This window comes from Empidonax traillii, unplaced genomic scaffold (genome assembly GCF_003031625.1).
Source record: "Empidonax traillii isolate 1590-97213 ecotype Southwest subspecies unplaced genomic scaffold, ASM303162v1 scaffold579:size954524, whole genome shotgun sequence".
Classification (NCBI taxonomy): domain Eukaryota; kingdom Metazoa; phylum Chordata; class Aves; order Passeriformes; family Tyrannidae; genus Empidonax; species Empidonax traillii.
The window spans coordinates 619,813-636,648 of record NW_020955772.1 but is presented as its reverse complement, the minus strand read 5'-3'; the positions used below and the strand labels follow the sequence as shown (position 1 = coordinate 636,648).

At 52.3% G+C, this 16,836-nt stretch overlaps 1 protein-coding gene across 2 annotated transcripts in view; it reads left to right on the top strand.

The window, feature by feature from the left end:
* The window catches only part of LGR6 (leucine rich repeat containing G protein-coupled receptor 6), a 113,370-nt gene that overhangs the window by 35,433 nt on the left and 61,101 nt on the right, over positions 1–16,836 (top strand). For both annotated transcript variants that reach the window (XM_027898106.1, XM_027898105.1), the window contains 2 exons: positions 1,379–1,450; positions 11,063–11,134. In XM_027898106.1, the coding sequence (XP_027753907.1) occupies positions 1,379–1,450; positions 11,063–11,134 (144 nt within the window). The remainder of the gene's footprint in view (positions 1–1,378; positions 1,451–11,062; positions 11,135–16,836) is intronic.

Sequence of the window (16,836 nt, the reverse complement as noted above, 5' to 3'; positions counted from 1 at the left end):
ATGGCTGGGGGAGGGCTGGGCAGATCCACGAGGTTTGGAAAGTGTCTCCTGCACCAAACAAGGAGTATTCCGTGCACTGCCAGCAGAAGGCAACTTAAAGGAGCAAACCTTGCAGTTTCGAGGTGATCTTGGATGTTTCAGATCAGTGTTTTCTTTCACAGCCTTTCATTTTACATTATTTCTCGTTATTTTCACATTGTTCCACAACATGTCAAAACATCAGACTGATTCATTACAACACAAACAGGAGACACTTTGATGTAGGAAAAAAAGATGTTTTAATGGGTGCTAAGTAGCAACTGCCCTTAGGGGTTTAGAAATAAAAATAGAAACATCACAAAATAATATTTTAACTCTCGTACAGTGGGATCATCCAAATATAGGATGCAGAGTTGCACACAAAACAGTGCAGGCAATAACTTTATTTTTGTATTCATTCTGGAAACAGAAATTTGAATTTTCATAGGTTTTTGGTGAGTTTTTCACCACTTCTTTGGAGAGGAGAAAGTTATAAAGGAAAAAACCTCAAACTTTTCCAGGAGCATTTTCACATAGGGCTCATGAAGGTTGTAAAGACCGATGTTCCCTGGCTCACCTGGACACACCTTGGTCTAGGTTTGGGTGAGCAACGTGGTTTTCTTCATGTCCAGCTGCTCATGAGGGCAGGGTTGCAGCTATGAGGTATGAGAGCTCATGAACAGCCTTGGAGCCCAGAAATATCCTTCTTTTTCCCAGCTATCAGCTTGTGCATTGAACCACCAGCTGCAGACTTTGCTACTTTCATGTCCCAAGATGAGAGATGGCAAAGAGTGAGACAAGCACACCCTCCTAAACTCAGTTTGTCACCCTCCACCCCCTCATTCCTGGTGGTGTCCTCTCATTTTTCCAGTGTAGAGCAGAGCAGTCTGATGGGAGGTACCCCTTCTGTCATGGATTGCTCTCTCCTCAAGAGCAGCTGTCTGTCCACACTCTGGAAGGGCTCCCAGTGGGGGCTGGCATGACCAGTGGTGACAGAGAGATGCTCTTGGCCCCGAGGACATGCTGTCCTACTCCAGAGTCACGGGGCTTCTTGTTCACCCTCCAAAAATTGTGAGGCAGCAACACTGCTTGAGCTGTTGGGAAATGTCCTAACTTGCTTCATAACTTGGAGAAGCTCAGACAGACCACCCTGAAGGAGCCAGCTCTCTCTGGCTACTCCTGGCCACCCCTCTGCAGGCAGAGCCCAGGCTGGGATCGGATGTTCATGTTGAAATCCTGTTTGCAGAGGCTTCTTGCCTTCCTTCTTAGCAGAGAGGGGGGCACAGAGCCTGGCACTGAGGTTTTATTCAGTGCAAACCACCGTGTGACTGATGAGACTTCTGTTTTTCTTCCCTGCCAGGGACCTGAGCATGAACAACATCAGCTGGCTGCAGCCCCGCACGCTCCGCCGCCTGCGCTTCCTGGAGGAGCTGTGAGTACAGGGAGGCTGCACGGGCAGAGTGGGGTCAGGGTGGCAGGGGGGACACTGCAGAGGGTCCTGTAGCACTGGTCACAACCCCCAGTGGTGTCACTGCAGCTACAGGCTGAGGTGGAAGGAGACTGCACGCTGGGAGAGGGTTGATTTTCTGCTCCAGCTTTCGCTGAGGTCGTCACCTTCAGGCTGAGACGATGCCTGTCCTGAAAGTCAGAATAAAAGAGGACATAATCCTCTATGAAAAAATCAACACTGTACCCTGGGGCAGAGCCCAAACAGAGAGCTCACCCACCCTCCTGCAGACAGGGTCCCCTTCACAGCCTCTGCAGCCCAGAGACACGCTCGGCCCCGTGCACTTCGCACTTGGGATGGAAACAAGCCCGGGCAGTGGGAGCCCAAAAAATTTTCCCCAGAGGCTGAGGTGTCCCACCAGGCACCAGTGTGCACTGTGGTCTGAGCAGGCACACTCAGACACAGCAGCAGTCTCAATCCCTGGGATCAGCATGTGGCTGTGTGTCAGTGAAGGAGTGGCCCCACTTCTGAAAGTGTGAAAATTAACCACCAGCACAAGAAACCACTGGAATCCTTTGCAAGCCCCAAAAAAATGGGAGCCCGGGGGGTAGAATATTGAGGTTGGCCATTTCTGCATGAGTAAATTGCACCTGTATGGTCTTACTCCACTTGACCATGAGAAATACCTCCAGGTGTTATTCTCATGCTATTGCTACTTTCAACACAACAGCTTCTGTTGGAAAGCACCGTTTCATCAAAACACTATTACTGCATCGCATGGTATACTAATATAAATGCTACATTTGATGTGTTTTGCAAACTTACTGTATATAACAGTCACTGCAGCTTAATCTGTCCAGATGAAACACTTTCACTGAACCAGATCTTGCCACCACCACCACTGTGCACAGCACTGACATTTCAGAGATGGTAGTTTCTAAAATGTCAGAATCACAGATTGGTTTGGGTTGAAGGGACCTTAAAGGCCATCTCATTCCAACCCCCTGCCATGGGCAGGAACACCTTCCACCAGCCCAGGTTGCTCCAAGCCCCGTCCAACCTGGCCTTGGACACTTCCAGGGCTGGGGCAGCCACAGCTTCTCTGCCCAACCTGTGCCAGGACCTCCCCACCCTCCCGGGGAAGAATTCCTTCCCCATGTTTTTTACTTCAAGTGGCCACCTGTCTGTAGTTCAAATTCATGAGAGTTGTAAGGACCCCAGCTACCCAAAACCCCCTTCCCAGGGGGCATTCACAGGCCTTTCCCTTTTCATTTTGTCAACATCCACATCAAGGTGTGGACACCCAACACCTTTACTGGGGGGAGTGAAGCTTTTCCACGCACACAGAGCAGACCCTGCTGTGCACAATTAGCAGCTGTCTTGCTGCAAGCAGCCGTGTCCTCATTACGTCATGTACAAACAGAGCAGTCTCCACCAGCAGTGAATAAATATTCATAGACTCCAAAAGAGCCAGCTTCCCACAGCCAAAAATAACTATGAATGAAACAGGCAAAGGGGAAAAATTTAAACAGGAAAATCTGAAAAATAATTGGGAGTTGTCAGATAACATTTTACTAGAGGTTCAAAATGCCACAAGTCCCCCTCCTTCAGGAAGGAAAGGAATTTTGTCTAGGGAAAAAACATCACAGTGAGGGGAAGAAATGCAAACTGCTGCATCATATATCTGTGCATAGCAAAGTGCCTGCTTGAATTTGATAGCAGTTGGACAGTAATCCTATTTATGGAAATCAAGTAATTTATATGAAATCAAGTTTTATATACTACAAGTAATTAAAAGTGGTTCTTTCAACAACAACAACAACAACTAGAAAGGGGCAGTGTGTACAGTATTCATAGGGCTGTCATCGACCAGTAATGCAACTTGCCTGGCATTTCCCCTGCTCTTTTCATTTCTATCTTTACCAAATTTTCATCCCAAAACATTACATCAGGACCTTGACATTCAGGCTGGGATCACCCTCTGTGCCAGGACACGCAGAGGAATCAAGCAAACAAATCCTGCCTGTTTAGACATCCTCAAGGGAAGTTTGTTCAGGTTCCACAGCTCAGATCTCTGCTGGTTTCATCTGCCCAGGACGTATTCCCTTGGGTCTGCCAGAGTGACACGTAGCCCAGGAGACTCTTCCTGCATCCCCATGGCAGAACTGGCCTTGCTGGGACATGCCAAGTGAGTGAAGAGCAGAAATCCCTTCTGAGCAGTGAGGGACAACCCAGGCATCCCAAATCCAGCTATCCCAGTGTTAGTGTCTCCTGGGGAGCAGGAAGACCTGCCTGCCTACCCTCCTGCCTGCCCTCTCTTATGTTCCCTGTTACATCCTTGATAAACTGTGTGGGTAACAGGATGGAGCAACTGAAGACAAAACCGGCCAAATTCAGTCTGAGGTGAACCAAAACTGTTGTTCTGGGGCTTTGGTCAACCCCCAAAAATTTCTTCTAACCTGATAGAGAAATAATACTTTCATCTTCAGGTTGTTTCTTAACATTTCCTCTTTTATTTTTAGTCAAACCTGAAAAGAAAATGGTATTTCAAATGATATTTGTTTTATTGCAAAGATGCCTTAAAAAAAGATGTTTGAACCTTCTGAAAAAAAAATCAGAGATTCCTCAGCAAAAAAAAATATTTGCCAAATTCAACCCGGACTTTCAAATCTCCTCTTTAAGATCCCATAGAAGCTCTTATATTTTAGGGATACTTTAACCTTGGTCTAATGCTCAGAAATATCCCAGGAACTCCTGACACCCCTGGTCCTCGATCTACAACCCTTATCTTCTTCAACAGTCAGAGAAAGCACAGGTTCCTCTGCCTCCTGCTCTCCCCCAGCAGCTGTGGGAGGTGGTGGATGGGACCAGATGATCTTTAAGGTCCATCTCCCCTCTGGACACCAAACATGCCCCCCAAGGGGTCAGAGAGGATGCCAGGACTGCTGCAGCTCAAACTGCTCACTCACTGTGTGGTCTGGGTAAAGTGATTTTCCCTGCCAGTGCCTCATCTGTCCAGCAGTGAGAGTGGGCCTCCCAGGAGTGCCAGGACTTGTTAGTCAGTCATTTTTACTGCGAGCTGCTCAGGAAGGTGCTGCGGATGCAATTAGCGCTCGTGCTCAGCTCAGGGGATGCCCAGAGGCCGATTTCTCCAGTCTCAGCTGCCTTTGAAGAGACAATGCCAGAGGGGTCCTCGGTGGCTGCCCATCAGTGTGTGCTCTGGTGTCCTCTGCCCCACCAGCCTGTAGCTCTGGAGAAAGGAGAGGCTGTGTGTGAGCAGGCACAGTCCCAGAGCAGGCACTCACCGGTCTTTCCCTCCAAAAAAAACTTGCAGAGAGAGAGAGAGAGAGAGAGAGAGGTCTTCAGAGTTGGGCCTCACACAGGCAGGGAGCAGCCCAGAGTTTAGTATGTCTCCTCTTTGTTTCTTTCTTTCTTTTTTTTTTTTTCTTTCCTTCTTCTTTTCTTTCTTTTTGGCGGCAGGAAGATTGTTTAAAGTTGCTAATAAATTCCAGTTAATGAAGCCTGAAAAGCCAGAGTTGGGAGCCAAGAGAAACAAGAGCAATCGGTACAGAAGGAATAGAAAGAGGATCTTGAAAGCCGGCCTGGGAATAATAACATGTTGAAATGTGTTTGCCGGCAAGGGCTTTGTTACCGCGCTTTGAATCCAAGCACGAGCGCTCGGTGCCAAGAGGAGAAACTGCAGCCAAAGGCAGGTGTTCATTGCCATTCACCTCTTGCTTCGGGGCACAGCGGCAAGATCAGACCCCTTCCCAGCCACTGGCTCTTTCACCTGCCTCTTCTGGGGCCCCCGGGGGCAGAGGGACTCACCGTCATGGGGAGTGCCGTGCTCAGCACCCACCCGCTCAGGACCCACTCAGTGGCCTCCCCTCACAGGCTGTTCACTTCCCCAGGCAGCTCCTGCAACTCGAGGGGCCAAAGGCCAAGAAGCAGCCTAAAAGCAAACCGAAATAAAATGCAGACGTGTACGCTGGCAACAGGAACGCAGCAGTCCTTTTCTCCTCCCTGGCACCTGTGAGGGAACCCCCTTCTCAACTCCTCTTCTCATGAAGCTGCCATCACGGGTTACAGAGCTCCACCACTGTTCCAGAGTGCCCCTGCCTGGTGTTGGAGCACTGGCCACTGCCCCTGGTGTTGGAGCTCTCCCCCTGCTCCGGCTCCCAGACATCTGGAACGTCCATCGTTGTGGGGATTGTCCAGTGCAGGGTCTCACTCCATGGCACCCTCATTCTTGCAGGAGGCAGCACTGCAGTAATGCTGGCTGTGGGGCACGACTCCTTCGGGAGCAACAGCTCTGCTGTGGAAGGGGGTGCTGGCATTTTTGGGCGATGCTCTCATGCGTTGGCACCGTGGTGAGAAGCCGTTCCTGGAGCAGTGCAGTAACATGTCTGGAGTAGGGTACTCCTAGGACAGCAGCTTTGGCAGGTTTCCATGACACAGCAGGCTGCAGAGGTCTCTGGTGAAGACATACACGCTTGTAGGGCCATGACCTTGCTTTGCCATGCTGAGATTGGGAGGCAGAATCACTGCTCCCTTGGTAGCCAACTTGACTTGCACAGCCCTCCGTTTCCAGGTAAGGGGCTGCAGCTCTGAGTTCTTGGGCACTTGTGGCTCCCCCAGGATGCTGCACAGCTCCTGGGTCTGAGGAGGCACCAGGGTGCAACTTGTTAGCAAAAAGGAGACCGACTGCTTCATCCAGGACTTTCTGTCCTCCTGGTTGGTGCCAGTCCTTGGCAGAGGATGGTGCTGCTCTGCTGGCCATCAATTCAGTGGGTGAGCAAGAGCACAGAGAGAGTTAAAGGATAATTCCTCTGACGAAGCCTTTCAAAGGTCATCCCTGTGCAACCTGGCGTGATGTGGGGACAGGCACTGGCTAAGGTGAAGGTGGGGACAGCAGAGAAGGGCTTCTAAGGGGTTTTCTATCATGAACATCAACAGATGAAGCCAAGTTATTACAGGGGGCTAAATCAAACTCAAAATGTTTCGAAAATTTAGAGATTTCAGTTCTATTTCTACTCTTTTTAGGTTTGTGAGCGTGTTCAGCAACAGCTGGCATATCTGGCCCCAATTTTCCTGAAAACTGCTTTCCATACAACTAACTCTGTTCTGGGGTACCCCATGGGGGGCACCCAAAATAGAGTCAAAAGTCAAAACTGCTCTGAAGGTTTGAAGGGAACAAACTGAAAACCTTTCCAGTTTATATTATAAAGAGATGGAATGAAGGTGTTCAGTGTCCTGTATCGGGCTGTTGATTAAGGAGTTGTGTCTTATTAAATCTTAACTTGGCAAATGAGTCCAAACTGGCTTGCATATGAACATTCATGTGGGTTGAAAGCTGGCTTGAGGACCATAAACAAAAGAACAAATGCCATCAATCTATCGAGTTGGAACAGGCATGGGGGGGAGTTAGAAACAGGCACAGTCTCCTCCTCAGGATGGAGTGAGGCAGCAAAGACCGCGTTAGAGGCACCTCCAGGTGATACCAGACCAGGACCAGCTGCAGATTCCTCTGTGGGAAGGAAGAGTCCAAGCCTGGCTCTTTCCTCAGCTGCACCGTGTTTTCACTTGCACGACTTGGATGGCTTCGCTGCTGCTTTGCACCGGCACGAGAACAAACTCGGGCATGAGAGAGGCCCGTGGTCCCCTGGGTGCCCAGGGGAAGGCACACGCCTGGCGTGGTGACACAGCTCAGGCAGGAGCACATGGAGTGTCTGGGCACACTGCCTCGACAGCGCCTGGGAAACCAACCGCAGCGGGAGATCAAAGGGGGCGGCCGACACGCTCGGGGAAGAGCTGGCAAGGGGAAAACTCCAGCGGGATACGGACACGCATGTCTGTCCTGTCCTGCCAATGGGCAACGTTCCTGCCTCCTAATGGGAGCGATAAGAGCATCACCCTGCTGCCTGAGCACGTGGCATGAGCGATCATGCCCAGCACACAGCCCCGGGGCATGCCGTGGAAGTTGCAGCATGACCAAGAAGCCCAAGATACAGGAGGGGGTGGGAGCCTGTGGTAACTGAACAGCAGCAGCCATGAGGTGGTAAACCATTAGTTTGTTCCAACTTGGAGTGCACTGGGAATGCAGATCAAAGCCTGGAGGAGCGTTCCCAGAAATCACGGGAGTGGTGGAAGAGAGGGGGGAGCAGAATCTAAAATCCACCACGAGCTTTCCGAAGCAAGCAAACCCTGTCCAACTGCCACCCTCCACCTCCACCTGCCCCTTCCTTCCCTCTTCCATCGGTCACTTTAAATTCAGAGCTTCCTCTTTTCTCCCAACCCCGTGTCACAGTGTAAACTTCAGGACAGCAGGACATCCCACTGAATCAAGTTTGTCCTAAAAAGAGCCCTGAGCAATCCTGGAGCTGAGGTCACGTGCTGTGGACCAGATATTCACCCCTACAAGAGCATTTCTTCTTCCCCTTGTGCTTAGGCAAAGGCAGTACCACCTCTCAGTACTTCTTGGTGGGGTTATTTGCTTCAGCCTTCCCCACAGAAGGAGCAAATTAAGAGCTGTCTCAGTGGATGTCACACTGGCAGCATCCCTTGAAATGTTATTGTTCCATTTTAAATGGAAAGGAAAGAAGCGTTTCTCTGCATTTCCTGTGGGATCTGAATTCTGGAGACGCATTCAATGGGTGCCTCTCTGCCAGGCAGGGGGATTTCTGGAGAGTGTGAGTGAGAGGGACAGAAGGAACCAAGCACTAGGCAGGCTGCCAGTGACCACGGACAGAGGAAGGGTCTCACACAGGGAAACTTTCGTGTCTTCAGTCTCTTACATGAACTGGCACAGGAGCCAATGACAAGGGAACAAAGGATGGGCAGGAAGATGTTCCAAGAGCCAGAGCACCTCTGCTCTGGAGACAGGCTGAGGGAACTGGGGTTGTTTAGTCTGGAGAAAAGAAGGCTCTGGGAAGACCTTGGAGCCCCTTCATGTGCCTTAAGGGGCTCCAAGAGAGCTGGAGAGGGACTTGGAATGACAGGACAGGGAGAAATGGTTTCCCACTGCCAGAGGACAGGGTTAGATGGGATATTGGGAAGAAATTCTTCCCTGTGAGGGTGGGGAGGCCCTGGCACAGGTTGGGCAGAGAAGCTGTGTGCAAGTGTCCAAGGCCAGGTTGGATGGAGTTTGGAGCAACCTGGGCTAGTGGAAGGTGTCCCTGCCCATGGCAGGGGGTGAAACTTGATGATCTCTAAGGTCCCTTCCAACCCAAACCATTTTCTGATTCTATGATCTCTTCCCAGTGGCCACCCTTCCTGCTTGACAGGACACCCCAAAAGGCCTACCCCTTCCTGATGGGACAGCCATGCTGCCTTCCCTGGAACAGCTGGCCACCCCTCCTAGCATCATGCAGCATCTGTGAGGTCTAACAACCCTCCAAACCCCACACCTCCACACCCTGTGTCATGTCCTGGCCGTGCATCCCTCTAGGAAAGCAAAACCTCAGCCTGTGTGCACAAACACAGACACGTCCCACCCCCCAGTCCCTGGGGAGCAGAGCCCATCTGAGACCTCAGTGACACTGCTGGTTGCCTTGGGAGGTGAACTGGGAGCAGTGGTTGTGGTTGGTGCCTCCCTTTGTGCCTGCTCCTTGGCCTGGTGTGGAGATGAGGACAGACAGAGTCCCCTTGAAGAGCCAGGTGGGATGGATGTGGGGAGCAGGCTGAGGATGCCGTGCAGGAACAACTCCCCTCCAGTCAAGCACTCCAGCCTCCCTGACAACACTCCCTCCCATGTGGAAATCAGCAATCAAAAGGAGCAATTACCCCAAATCACAGCCCCTAAGTGACAAATAGCCCAGCCTGCCAGGCAGCTCCTCTGCTGCAAGAGGAGCAGGTCCCAACCTGCTCACACACATTAAAGAGACGACCCTGTGCTGTTTATGGTGTTGAAGGCCTAATTATGGGAGCAATTTTCTCTCGATTCCTCAGGGGAGAGACAGAAAGGGAGAGCTCTTGGGCACCCACAGAGAGGGAGAGCCCTGCCTGCTCTGCCACCGGTGAGTGTGGCGGCCCAAAACAGCCCCAGCCCTCCCCCTGACCTTTGCAGAGTCCTGGTTGCAGAGCACTCTGCTTCCAGCCAGGATGACGCTGCTCATCTTCCACACCTGCCTCCTTCCCAGGCAAAATGAGAAGAAATGAGCTTTGTCAAAGTTCAGCGAAGGGCTTTGCCAGGGTCTGTGCCCAACCTTTTGGGCCTGGTTTGGACTTTCTGTGAGAGTGAGGATGAGCCTGGCCACAAATGATGTTCACTATCTCTGTTTTGGAGGCACAGTATTCCACTCCAAGTCAAGTAGGCAACAAGTTTCTTACTGAAATATAGCAGCAATTCAGGGTCTTAATCAGGTTGCTGAACCTGTTTTTATGATTTTTGGCTGGTGGGTACTGGGACTTGGTCCATGTTTGTCCTCACAGGTGAAACAGGAGGAGGAGAAGAAGATTCTCCTCTCCTCTAGGTCAAGCCTAGACTCCAGAGTCTCCATTCCTGGCTCCACCACAGGCCCTCACCATGGTCCTGATGATGAATAACAGTGATGCAGTTTCTAATGCAAGTGGAAAATACAAATACCTTTTAATTCCCCAGCCTGCTCTGAGCCTTGCTGAAATCTGAGTGCTCTGATCAGGCAACGCTGTACCATAGTAAATCCTATGGGTTTCCTTGAATAAATTCTTTCAGTGAGTTCTGAATGTTGTCCCCTGCTCTTTGCTCTGTCCCAGATCAACCCGTTTTCCTTTGTGATGTTGCCCTTCATTTTGTCTTCCTCTCCCATCCCCTCGCCCTCATTCAGCCTTCCCAGGCTGTGTTGTCCCTGTCCTCATCTTCCCTCTGACACATATCTCCGGCCATAACTCGTCCAAGAACCACTTTTGACTTTTCTGTCCTGGTTTTGGAAGGCCCACTCAGATAAGCTGGCTCTACTGTGGCACCTACATGGTAGTCCCCATCTCCAACCCCTTCCCTGTGTCCCCTCACAGCAGCAGTGATTCCAAACCCTGGTGTGTTGGAGGAGCTGGGCTTTAGCTGTGATCACACACAGATCTGGGAATGAGGGAATGGAAGCAAATCAAGTGGCATCAAGCTTTGATGCACAGGGCAAAGGAGAATCTGCAGGATGCAGAAGCAGGCCACATGTAGACAAAAGGGACAGATAAGGGGCCAGGATTTAGGAACAGTTCCCCCTCTGCATGAACAGGAACAGCTCTCCCCTGTTTCACTCTCTCTGCCAGGACCTGGCATAGAGCAGGGTCTGTAGGCTGGTCGGTGCCTGTGCTGTAATTTCAGTGAGTGGTGAGCTCTGTGTGTATCCAGGGAATGGCTTTAGCCATCAGCTGTCTCTGGATGCTGAAAATTCTGGACTCAGGTCTAGCAGGAGCTCTGATTTTCTCTGCCTGTTCCACAGCCCGTACGAGGGGATGATATGCAGAGGTTTGCCAAGCTCAGGATCGTGGCTCAGCTTGCAGGTGCTGCAGCCTCCTCTCACGGGGACAGCAGCAGGATGGATGAGCTGTTAAACCTCTACAGACAAAGGGTTGCCATTTGCAAGGATGTTGACACATCACTGGCTCTTCTTTCCACTGCAGACGCCTCTCCGGAAACCAGATCTCCAGGATCCCAGGGGAAGCTTTCTTTGGCCTTTACAACCTGAAGATTCTGTAAGTAGCTCGCTCCCCTCTGCAGAGCCACCCCCTGTCCATGCCTCCCCTGGTCCCCTGGCACTGGCCATGCATGGGGACTTGCAGCCATCCCAAGGAAATGCAAAGCTACAAGGGGGGTGTGATGTCAAATGTTAAACCCGCGCGGGTCAACACGCCCTTGGCAACTGGAGAGCTGTGTCCCACCCCACGGGCCACCCATTCCCCTCCTTCCTGCAGCCCCACCCAGGGCACAGCTCCCCCCTGTGTGATGTGCCCCGGGGGAACCTGCAGATCTTCACATCTTGCATAAAACTCACCAAATGCCACGTGGTGGTGTCCCCCAGGTGTGGTGTTCAGAGCCCAGGCTGGCTCCCATCTGCTCTGCTGCTGTGTCAAAGCGGGTTGGAGCATCCCAAAGGTCCAGACACCTGCACTCCCACAGGCACTGGGGAAAGGGCTCTGTGCCTGTCCTTGCCACAAACCTCTGCAAGGCCCAGGAGGTCTCTGCAAGGCTCTGGAGTGACCTGCCCTGGGAAGGGTGGGATCCTTGGACAGTCTGACCTCAGCTGGAGCCGAATCTGCCCACTGGGCTGATGGGGACAGCTGGAATGCAGGAGCATTGCAGCTATCAGGCTTGGATCTGTTAGCCCTGCTTGATAAGGGTCATGGCAGGCAGACCACTCACCCCTGCTGTCCAGTGGGGAAGGTCTTAGTGACAAAATTCCTCTGGAGGCTTTGGAAACCATACTTAGATGAGCTGGCTCCACTGTGGCACCTACAGCTGTGCCTTCCTGCAGGCCAGGGTGTCACTGCTTGTGGAGCCACGCTGCTTTTTGTATCCATATGACAGTCCCGTAGGGTCTGTTGAGGTGGGAGTCCCTTGCTCCCTTTCAGGAACCATCTTAAAAATCTGCAATAAACATTTTATCCCCAAGGGGATGTTTTGAACTCAGCCACAATGTGAAATTGTTGTAGCTGGTCCAGTTTATACAGAGCGAGCAGGTACAAACCTGCTCCCGGGATTAGAGAGTATAAGGCTGTTTACTACGTCTTCTGAAGATGTAAAGTATGAATCCTGCCCTAAATCTCAGGGCTTAGAGATTTATCCATCCCCTGCATTAGGCAACAAATCAAAGGAACTGAGGAGAAACCGCAGCTCTCCCACCCAATTTCGACAGGAGGAACCTTCTGCTCTGGGGACGCCGGAGCTTTTCAAGGCGCTTTTGATCAGTCGCTGTTTGTGTCAGGCCCGGGGAGCTACTGAGGCAGCACCCAGAGCTTCCTCCCTTCCGGAGCTGGCACAGCTCCCCCGCGGGGCGCAGGAGGAAGAGGAGTGTGCCCTGCTCAGACTGGGCTCCCTGGCACCCTGCCCACTCCTCTGGAACTAAACCACTTGGCTGTTTAGGGCCACGGTTATGGTGGCAATGTTAGGTTCATGTTTGGGCTCAATGATCTTAGAGGGCTTTTCCAACATTACTGATCCTATGATTCGATGACATTTACTCTGACCCCCCCCCTCCGCCAAACCTTTCCCATGGGGATATGCAGAGCAGTAGCCCAACCACAAGCCCAAGGAAGGAAGGATGGATGCTTACAGTGACTGGCCCACCAGGGGCCCCAGGGGTCCTGATGCACTCTGGGGGCAGTCCAAGCCTCTGACACTCTAGCAGGCTCAGATCCCTGCCCCACCTGCTCCTAAATTTCCTCTGTTGTACCCCACTCACACCCCCCCTGCCATTCTCAAAAGAATTCCCCTATTCCCCTGCCTGGGGGATCTTCTGTCCTCCTGCTCCTCATGGTCACAGGCCAAGTGCAGGGACCCCTGAGCACCATGAGCTGCCTCGCTGTGCACTCAGAGCCTGTTCCCACAGGGTTCACTCTGTAAGGCTGGTGGGACCCCCCTGAGATAAGTGTCACCTGTGTAGGACATGTGGCTGCTGTGAATGTGCCCTGGCAAGTCCATAATTATCACCCCTAGGTCACCTTCCGTGCTGTGAAAGGGACCTGAAAGCCCCACTGATGGATGACAACCCAGTGCAATGGGAAACCTCATCACACAAGGACCAGCAGAGCTCCTGGGGCTCCTGCTCCTGCATCCAGGTTTGTTCCTGCAGCCAGAGCGTGCTGGGGAGATAACACACTGGGTCCTGCAGCCCAGTGAGAAGGTCTGGGGATGAACTAAAGGAACAATAAGTCAACTGACTTAACCTGGAGAATGAGGATGGGCACAGACCGTCAAGGACAAGCAGCTGCTGCAATAAGGAAGGAAATGCATATTCTCCATAAATGAAGACAGGAATAAGAAGTTTTGGAGCAGATGGCACCAGGGATATTCTGGACATATCATATCTATAGATGTGGGTGCTCTGTCAGAGGTTGGCTGAGGTTTGAGAGGTGACAGGCATGGCTGTAGTGGGGAATGACTGCCCCAAACACGAGCAGCTGAAACCTGTGTGGATATTCAGGAGCTGACTAACAGCAGGATCAGTGACAGGGGTGTCCCCACAGGAGACAGGTTGATAGCTGGGGCTGGAAACAATTTTCCCAATTTAATTTTAGTGTGCTGGAGCCTTAGAGCTAATTGTAGTCATGTGCAGGTCCCCCAGTAAACTCCCACATGCATCTTGGGCTGTCAAGGGGCCCGGCGCTTTCCTGGTCTTTCCAGAGAGTTAGTTTATGTTTAGAAAAGGATGGGAAACACCCTGGGAATTCCTCCCCAAACCTGCCTGTGCAGATGGTCCTCTCCCTGCCCTCGGAGTGAATCCCAGAGGTACTGGAAGCAGGACCAGATTCTTGGCTCTGCCTCCACCGGCTGCTTCAGCGCACAAAAACCACCTGGAAAGTGGCCACGAAGATAGGCCTGTGCAGAAACCATGCAGGGGTACACCCAGGGAAGCAGGTGTGTGGAGACTTGGAGGAGAGCAAGTGAAGAGCCAGGCTGCCCCACTGCAACGAAACACTGTGATGGGGGGGAATGTGCTGAGATCTCCGTGCGTGGAGCCTTGGGCAGGGTGAGATGGGGCCTCCTCAGCTCCCCTCAGACGAGTGCAGGCTGACAGGGGTGGGTGCCCAGCAGCAGCAGCTGGTGCTCTGAGGTCTTCTGCCCTGGCAGGTATATCCCTTTGCAAAGGGTCTTGGTGAGTGCACCTCTCCTGGGGGCAACATGGACCACCCACACCCTCCCCACGGGGGCTGATGCTCCTCGGTCCGGACTCCAGTGCCAGGATCACCAGAACCATCTCCATGGGCTGTTGTGTTCTCTCTGCAGGCTCCTTCCCTTGCAAAATTAAGCCTTGGTCAAGGCTCTCCCAGCCTTGGAGCTTTCCAGGGTGGCAGAATAAGCTGCTTAATCAGAGTATCTGGAAAACTGGAAACTTCTCCATCCTTCCAGACCTCCTCGAGAGCTGCCTGGACGCCCCTCAGCTCTGAGTGACCTGGATGGCAGGACACTCCTCAGCTGGACACCCCTCAGCTCTGAGTGACCTGGCTGGCCATCAGCTCATACTGCTGTGGCTTCACACAACGTGCCACCCTCACACATGTGTCCCTCACCAAGGGCTCTGCTGCACAGCCAGGACTGCCATCCCTCTGACTTTCCTGACTGAACACGCTGCAGCAACGGCAGGGCTTACTGGCCAAGAAGGAATCCCACACCAAACTCCACAGGGAAAGGCTCCAAGTGCAACCACAACCTCACCCCCAGATTGTGGAGGGCAAAGTGCCTGGGTGCATCCTCCTGGCTGCAGACCCTGTACCCGCAGCAGTCAGCTGGGGTGGCCCACCCTGCCACTCCATTGCTCAGCAAGCCTCAACCAGCCTGAGTGAGGGTGCAGACCCTGCTCTGCCCACACCTGCCTGCCCACAGCTGCCTGCACAGCCCCTGGTGTGAGCACTGCCCGGCACTGCCCTGCACAAACATGTTGACCCAGCGTGGCCCGAACCCTCCCCTGCCCACACACTGCCCACGGCTCGTCTCCATCAGCAGGTAGGCTGGAAGGAGCCTGACAAGAGTGGCCTTCCTCAGAACATGCCACATCTCCTGGCTGGATGGACCCTACCCCATGGCCACCTCACCCAGTCCCTCCTCTTCCCCACCTGAGCTGCAACCGCAGCACCTCCTGTGGCCCAGGACAGGTGCTGACTAGCCTGGCTTATGAGCACACATCAAAAAAACCATCACCAAAAAAGCCACACTGCCCCAGGATGGCAGGTTGGGAGGTGGTTTGGGACACTTCAGGAATCCCCAGACAGATCCCCTACCTCTTGGACAACCCCGAGCCTGTGCAGAACAGAAATGGCTTTGGGACAAGAGGAATGGTGTGGCACATCCAAGGGATGCTTCCGTTGGGAGGGAAGAGAGGAACGTGCAGAGGTTGGAATGTCTTTAATCCCTGTGCTTGGGCTCCAGGCACAGTTGCCTCTAGCAATAACAGCCCTTTGTGCTGGCTGAGTCACTTCAGCCTCCAAGATGGGGACACTTTATCATGCACAGGCCTGTAGCTCTGAGGGCTGTAGGTATGCTGAGACTCTCTTGTGCAAGGATCCTGGTGTGATGGGACCTGATCCCAGTATTTTTCTGGTCGTCCAGGTGTGGTCTCTGCCAACAAACAATTCTCCTGCTTCTGAAAATGAAACCTGACCTCTGAAGGGTAGTGATTTACTCCGGTTCCAGTCAGACTGCCGTGGACAGCAGATTGTGTGTCCACATCTGCCGGTGTCTGCAAGCCCCAGTGTCACCTGAGCAGGGCCAACCAAGGGGACAGCGCTCCATCCACACTCAGTTTTGAGCACTTGCTGGCCTGAGCAGTCTTTGCTTGTTGTGTGCAGCGAGCAAGGCCTGACCAGGGCTCTCTTAATAGCAAACTATAAGAAAAACCATCCTGGGACATCCAGTGATAGGTGCAGCATGTCTTTTCCAGATCAAACCTGAGCCACCAGTGAGCAAAGATGGAGCTTTTCTGAGCTTGAGGCTGAATGAAGAACCTTTTGTTTAATACCAGGGTGGCCCTGTCCCTAGAAAATTATCTAACCCTGCCTGGAACTGTTTCTTGGCCTCTCTGTGTCATGCTCTGATGATGAGTTATTGGATTAATTATGTGCCGTGTGAAGAAGCATTGGTTCTTGTCCCAGTCCCAGCATCTGAAAACTTCTCTGGCTGCCCCACTGCTGTGAAAAACAGCACTGTCCAGCACTCCAGTGGTTTTAGAGGTCTCTGAAGCATCTTCCTTAAATATTGTTTGTCTGCGCCAAAATGGCTTCATTTTGGAACCCATCCATGCTGATGGTGGTCTGGAAAGTCTCTCAGTCTGTTTTACTGGTTGGAGAAGGAACTTGTAATAAATGGTAGGCAGCAGGAGTGTGACAATGGGCTTTGCTTTAAGTACTGACTCCAGACACTTCCAATGATCAACCCTGAACGCTGAGCTCAGGTTTCACAGAGCCACTGAGATCCAGTGTGTGTGTCCCACCAGAACCCCAACAGCGTTTTCTGAAGCCCCACTCTGGTTCTCACCCTGCCTCAACCACTAGAGCAGCTCAGAAACCCACCCCTGGGTGTAGGAGCACTGCCACCCCTGTCTCCTCCTTTCCCATCACTTACATAGATAAGTCTGTGTCCAAAACCCTTCTGCACACCCTGTGCTCACTTCCACCTCTCAGGAGTCCTCCTGGCTCCTGCCCATTCAGCCCAGCAGCTCAGGGGACCTGATCTCTCTGAAATC